Genomic DNA, 7,316 nt, shown 5'->3' with positions numbered 1-7,316 from the left:
AGACGTGAAGTCGGGGGAGGTGGTTGTCTTGCCCGCTCGGCTCCCAGGTGTGAGGTTCAGGTTATGGGCAGGGGCTTGGACAGGCCGAGCTACTAGAGCAAGTCACCTGACCTCACGGGGCTGGGACTTCCTCTCTGGCCACCTCACGCGGATCAGGGAGGTGATGTGGGCCCAGGGAACACAAGTGGCCTCAGACCAGAGGCCACCATGACCCTCGTCACCACCAGGCCCACTCATGGACAGGTCAAGGAGGGACTTACTTGGGTGCTCCAGGGCTGAAGCGATCGGGGTTGAAAGTCAGTGGGTCCTCAAAGTACGTGTCCATCCGCCCCATGACGTAGGTGCTGAACTGCTGGGCAAAGGGGCTGTTTGCTGCTTGGCTCTGGCTCCAAATGGGGGTCCCCTTGCACCTCCCAACTCACTGTGGCCACCCAGCAGGGGGACTCCAAGTAGAGCAACCCCCCATTCCCTACCCACCCCCACCTCTCCACACACCTAGGTGAGTGTGAGCTTCTGCTGGACCCCGGGAAAATCTCTAGGAATGGGGCACCCCACTGGCTGGAATGCTCCATCATCCCATGCTGGGCACAGCCCGGGGGAGCTGCTGCCCCTACGTTACAGATGAGGAAACTGAGGCCTGAGAAAGGCTTGGTGACTTGTCTGAAGTGACCAGGCAAATGAGCAGTCAAACAGATTCAAACTCAGGCCTGACTCTGCAAGGCTGTCGTCCTGGATCCCTGAGAGCTGTGGGCAGCTCCTCTTTGACGCCAGGCTTGTCTCAGCAGAGGGCAGGGGTGGGGAAGCTGCAGCCCCCACCAGCCTCTCATGCAGACCACAGTAGAGGAAACAACAGCCCCTACAACTTGGGTCTTGGGTGCTGGCCTGGGCCCCTGCTACCCTTGGACAAAGTACGTCCCTGAGCTGAGAGCCGAGGGCAGCCAGCTGGGGGTGCAGAGGAGGAATGGAAGGCCTGGAGCTGCATTCTGAAAAGCGAGCATGAGCGTTAGGAGCGGGCGATGCTGGGGTCAAGGGCACCTGCTCCATGCCGGGACTCTGCCAGACACTCGACATACAATATTCCGTTACTCCTTCTCAATAGACTGACCTGGGTGCTGTCATCCCCCACCTTATAAGGATGAGACAATCCCAGATGAAACCAAGGGTCTGATGAAGGTGACCCAGCGAGCTGGGAGCAGGGTAGGGTAGTACCCAGGTTGGAGTGATCCGCAGGGGCTCGCCCAGCTAAGTGTACCAGATGCTGAAGAGGCGACCATTGAGGCAGAGTGGCGTCATACCCGCGTCGGGGGTGTGAAAGAAAATGGCTGGCCAGGCAAGAGCTGCCGTCGACGCAATGGTGATGTGTGGGAAGGACATGGCGCAGCCCGAGGGGTCGGGAAGCCATCGCTCTCCACGTGTGCACGTGAGAAGGGGCCCTGCTCTCAGCTGACGTGTGCCCCATTCACGTCGGTGCTCCAACCTTACAGCGTGACTGTTCTGAGGTAGAGTCCTTACTGGGGTGATTAAGTTACAACAAGGCCATCAGTGTGGACCCTAATCCCACTTGACTGGTGTTTTATAAGAAGAGATAAGGACAGACACAGAGGGAAGAGCACATAAAGACGTAGGGAGGCCACAGTCCTCCACAAACCAAGGGGAGGCCTTGGGAGGAAGCAGCCCTGCCAGCACCTGGATCTTGCACTTCCAGCCTCCAGGACTGTGAGAAGAATAAATCTGTATCCAGGCCATCCAGTCTGGACGGGAGCCCTCAGAAACAGATTCAGATCCCTACCTCACAGCATACAACGAGCGATTCCAGGTAGATAGGAGCTTAACTTTCAGAAGAAAAATGCGAAGGGGCAGAGGATAATGTGAACAAAATCCCTCTCAGCTCAGGCTAGGGAAGGATTTCTTAAATGAGACAAAAATGAAAGAACTAACCACTAAAAATTAAGAAATTCAGATCATCAAAGGCACATTAGTGAAGACAAGTTGCAGATCTGAAGATGCCTGCGACATGCAACAAAGGGTTAACACACACAGATGGCATGGTCCTCCCACATGGCCGACTGTGGTTCAAGCCCTGTACCTGGTGGCTTGAAAATGATACTGGGTATGTGTGTGTGCATGCCTTAAATCTTTTTTTTTTCTTTTTTCTTTTTTTCTTGGAGAAGTTTTTGATATATGGCATGTGCGCTCGCCAGAAAGACAGAGAGACAGAGAGACAGAAAGCAAGAAATCACCCCCCGGGGGGGATGGCCATGCCGCAATCCCTTCTCCTCCATTCTCCTCTCGGGATCCTGGGCACGCATGCACACGCATCCGCCGTGAGTTTAAGCCATTAGGTCCGGGACTCGAACTGCGGTCGACCACATGGGAGTCCAGCGACATAGCCATTATGCTAACTGCTGGACCCCGTGCCTGCAATCTTGAGAGGAGAATGAAGGACAAGGGACTGTGGCACGGCCACCCACCAGGGGGGTGATTTCTCACTTTCCCTCTCTGTCTCTCATGGGTGAATGTGCACACCCTATTGCAAAAAAACTAGAAAAAGAAACAAAACCAAAACACACCAATTTTAAATAAAGCTCTACACATCAATAAGGAAAGACGAACAACACAGAAGGGGAAGCTTCCTGAGACAGAGACCCACAGAGGAGGAACCTTCCCACAGCCTAGGGATGCCCGGCGGGCTAGAGGTTGGGGCATGCGGCCTCCATAGGCAGACGCCACTTTGCACGTATCTGGCTGCCAGAACCCACGTGGGCTGTGCTAGGTGTCGGGGAAGATGGGCAGCCTCAGCTCTGTCCTCTCAACCACTGGGTGTCCAAGTTGGCTCAGTCACCTGGAAAGCCTTGGCATTAGTTTGTGGCATGGACACTCGTGTGTAACGTGGACACACGTATGTAATGTGATGCTTGTATGTAATGTGGACACACGTGTGTGCTACTGCTCGGCCCTCCCACTCTTGGATACATGCCAAGACACATACACACGCTGGCATGTTGAGCCAGGACACACAGAAAGAAATGCCCTGGCTGCCACAGTGCATGGGGTGCCTGTCAACCCCAGAGGTGAAAAGCAGTGGCGACGTGTCCAGCAGCAGTGAAAATGGTGACCTCCAGCCTCACAGACACACCTATGGCAATCCAGTAACCGCTACACAGAGTCACAAGGCAGTCCTACGACGTGTTCCTATGTGGGCGCACGTATGCATGTGCACATGCATGCACACACATGCTCACATGTGCACGCACATGCATGCGTGCACACATGCACAGACTGCATGCACAAAGGTGAGGGGCCAGCGAGCACAAAGGTCAAAGTTCAGGAGTGACTACTTCTGGGGGAGTATATGCAGACTCCCTCCCAGGGGCCTAGCTAGGGATGGGTGGTGGTGGGGGCAGTCATACATGAACGAACGCCGGGATGAAGGGACAACTAAATGGATGCGCAAAGAAAGAGAGAAATGTATGGGGGGTGTGGGGCCAGACCGCAGCTGGGAGGGGCTGTCAGCCAGGAGAGGTCACCTGTGAAAGAAGGCGTTTCCCTAGCTGCCCTCGCTGGCTGTGCGACTGCAGGAAAGTGACCTAGCCTTCCTGAACCTCAGGGCCGTCAGCTGTAAATGGAACAGCCCCCTCCCCAAAGCGTCTGCTGTACTCTTACACTGGACAGTATGAAGGGGAGAAAAGGCCTTGCAGGTCGTGGTGAGACCGAGGCACACAGGTGGCCTGTGAAGGGGCGTATGGTGACGGCCACAGGGCCGCAGACTTCCCTGACCTCAGTGGAGAGCCTGCGTTGGCCACCCAGAGCAAGCGGGCCAGCCCACCCCGTGGCATCCCAGGGGACCCACATACCAAAAGTGGGGTGTTGCCAGGGACTCTGACCCCATCGATCAAGGTCTCCTCCTCCAACAGGCGGAAGGTGCCCCACGCCGGGGGGTACAGCCTCAGCGACTCTTTGAGGACCTGCAGAAGCCACCAGGGACATAACCGGGAATGAGAGGGCCCACAGAATGTGTGGGGGCGGGCCTGGGCCCAGCCCTCTCCCACTTGCACTGCTCCACCCCTCATGTGACAGGTGGAGAAACCAAGGCCGGGGAGAAATGAGTCATGTAAGGCCACAGTAGCAGAGCCAGGACAGGAACCAGGACACTGCCCCAGAAAACCATGGACAGAGGGTTGTGCTGGCGGCAGAACCCAGCCAGGCCTCCAGCTGCGTGCTGTGACAGTGTGGGGTGGGTCTGCTGAGCCTGGGCATGGGGGCTCAAGGCCTGCAGGGTGCAGGCCAAGCTGGGACTAGGCTGCCCCAGCACCCTTTCCCAAAGGGCTGGTTCCAATCTTAGCTGCACAGGGGGTTGCCTGGGGAGCCCTCTTGTACTCAGTCTGGGGCAGCCTGGGCCTCGGGGTGCTTTAAATCTCCCAGGGGTTCAGAGGCAACGGTCTGAGAACCACTAGGCCAGAGCTCAGAGAGGCAGCTGGCTGACTCGGGCCACCCATCCTGCCCCAAGGCACCACTCCCTCCCCCACACCTGGGACAGGTACTGCAGTCTCCCCAGGTCCTCGAAGTCCAGGTGTCTCTTAGAACCCACGACCTCATCCACCTCGGCCTGCAGCCTGTTGGGTAAGACAAAGTCTAGCTTACTCCAAAGGGAGACTTTCCGCACGAGAGTTTAAGGGGAAGGGAGGCTGCGTGGAGAGAGGTGTGCAGTCCCCCACCTGCACACGCATGGCCTCCCTGCGGCTCGGCCCCAGAACCCTAAGACCTCTGCCCTTTGTGCCACATAGCCAGGCCTCTGCACAGAAGTGCCCAGCAGGGGATGGCAGTGGAGCGGCATGGGCGCTGGCAGGTGAACAAGCGTCAGGGTGTGCGCTGCGTGAGCAACCTGTGGGCAGCTTTCAGAGCGGCGGGGCCCCCTTCACACTCAGGATGGCCATTGTCAAAATCAGAACGTAGCGTGCTGGTGAGGACATGGCCGTGGTGGCATGTGCTGTGGAGACACTGCTACGCAAGCTGGCACCACATGGGAGGCCCAGGTTCACCGTCCAGTCCTGCCTAAGACCGGGGACCCTAGTGCGAGCCGGCAGTCTCAGGGACTCTGGAGGCGGAGGCTGGAGGGGCTCCAGCTTGAGGCTGCCTGGGCCACATAGAGAGACCCATTCTGAATTAGAGCTGAGTGAGGGGCCAGCCAGTAGCATGGGGGTTCAGGCAGCTGCGCTGCGTGGTTCAAGCCCAGGACCCAGAGGCTTGAGAAACATGCCAATGAACATGGCGAACCCTCAGAGACGAGGAAGGAGGGGCTGTGGCATGGCCATCCTCGCGGGGTGGTTTTTCACTTTCCTTCTCTCCCTGGCTCTGTCCAGTGAGCGCATGTGCCCTGTCTGCGTGAGGGAGGGTGGGGGTCCCAGCCAGTAGCATGGGGGTTCAGGCAGCTGCGCTGCGTGGTTCAAGCCCAGGACCCAGAGGCTTGAGAAACATGCCAATGAACATGGCGAACCCTCAGAGACGAGGAAGGAGGGGCTGTGGCATGGCCATCCTCGCGGGGTGGTTTTTCACTTTCCTTCTCTCCCTGGCTCTGTCCAGTGAGCGCATGTGCCCTGGAGTAAAACTGGAAAGAAAAAACCAGCGCTGAGCATGGGGGCATGCACCTGCTGTCCCTGCCACTCGGGAGGTTGAGGCAGGAGGACTGTGACAGCAAGACACTGTCTTAGAAAAACACGGTGCAGCTGTGTGGGAAGTGGCATGGCGAGTCCCCCAGAATGACTGTAACTTACTCTGTGAGCCCGTCCGTTCCTGGCTACGCACACGGGGCAGCAGGGACCCAAGGCACAGCTGCACGCTCGTGTCACGGTGCCATCACTCACAGCAGGCGAGAGGCAAAAGAACCCACGTGTCCTCGGGCAGGTGACTGGACAGACAGCCACCGTGTGGGGCGTCCTCAAGTGGGCGCCCCCAGCCGTAAAAAGAGGGACGTTGCGAGGTGGGCTCCCACGTGAGTGAGCCTTGAGCACGTTACGTGAGGGAAACAAGCCGGTCTCAAAGGGACAGACACCGACAATCCCACCTTCGTTAGTCCTTAGGGCGGACCAATGCCTGGAGACATGGTGGAGTGGCGGGTACCGGGGCCGGGGCTGGGGCTGGGGGGGTGGACGTCTATGAGCACGGAGCTTCAGTCAGGGAGACAAACCGCTCTGGAGATGGACGTGGGGGTGGCTGGGCAACCCCAATAATTAAAATGTTAAACTCTGTTATATTTACACATGTATGTGTAAAGGTATGCACGTGTGTATTTTATATATGTTTGTGTGTGTATATTTTATAAAATATAATATGTATTATATATGTAAATGCACATATATATGTAAATATATAAATATATATATATTTTTTTTTTTGGAGAGGTTTTTGCTATAGGGCACGTGCGCTCACCAGAAAGACAGAGAGAGACAGAGAGACAGAAAGCGAGAAATCACCCCCCAGGGGTCCCTTCTCGTCCATTCTCCTCTCGGGATCTTGAGCACGTATGCACACACGCTCAGCATGAGTTTAAGCCACCGGGTCCAGGATTCGAACCACAGTCAACTACATGGGAGTCCAATGACAAAGCCATTACACCATCTGCTAGTCCCTATATAAAACATATTTTTATAAAAATATATTTATTTGTATATAAAATATATTTTCACGTATAAGTATATATTTTATATAACATATACATACATATGTATATATATAAAATTTGTTGTAGGGCCTGTGCAGTCACCAGAGAGATGGAAACGGGCAGGGAAAGTGAGAAATCACCCCTAGCGGGGCTGGCCACCCACACTCTCTTCTCAGGACTTGGGGCACACATGCACACGCACCTGGCGTGTTTTTAAGCTGCTGTGTCCTGGACTTGAAGCACAGCCCTGCGATTCCAGCCGCCTTGATCTCTGCACCCCTGGCTGCCCTATGCTATGTGTATCTCACTGCCGTAAAGAGCAGAGTGGGTCCAGAAGCGGCTACAGTAACACCACGCTGTGATCAACTTGGCGGAGAGGTAAATCAGCTAGACAAGGGGATGGAAACTGCACAGGGGGTGCAGACTGGGGGTGCTGCATGGGTGCTTGGGAATCCGTAGTGAGCTGCCTCCAGGCGGGTGGAGTGCCATGGGTAGTTGTTATTATCTTAACTTTTGCTTTTTCCAGATTTTTTTTGAAGTGGACCAGAGAGAGATAGCAAGAGAGAAGGAAAGTGAGAAAACTAGCTGCCAGGTCCGGGACTCGAACTACGGTCAGCCATGTGGGAGTCAAGCTGCCTTAACCACCCCACCACCTGCC

The 7,316-nt window shown here is 55.8% G+C and overlaps 1 protein-coding gene across 1 annotated transcript in view; it reads right to left on the bottom strand.

The window, feature by feature from the left end:
* Window positions 1–7,316, bottom strand: part of CYP46A1 (cytochrome P450 family 46 subfamily A member 1) — a 27,093-nt gene that overhangs the window by 1,708 nt on the left and 18,069 nt on the right. The window contains exons 11-13 of the mRNA XM_006160011.1: window positions 4,529–4,613; window positions 3,855–3,965; window positions 261–349 (exon numbers count right to left, since the gene is read on the bottom strand). Coding sequence (XP_006160073.1) covers window positions 261–349; window positions 3,855–3,965; window positions 4,529–4,613 — 285 coding nt within the window. The remainder of the gene's footprint in view (window positions 1–260; window positions 350–3,854; window positions 3,966–4,528; window positions 4,614–7,316) is intronic.

Source organism: Tupaia chinensis, unplaced genomic scaffold (genome assembly GCF_000334495.1).
Source record: "Tupaia chinensis unplaced genomic scaffold, TupChi_1.0 Scaffold000671_1, whole genome shotgun sequence".
Classification (NCBI taxonomy): Eukaryota; Metazoa; Chordata; class Mammalia; order Scandentia; family Tupaiidae; genus Tupaia; species Tupaia belangeri.
This window is presented reverse-complemented; position numbering and strand designations above follow the sequence as displayed.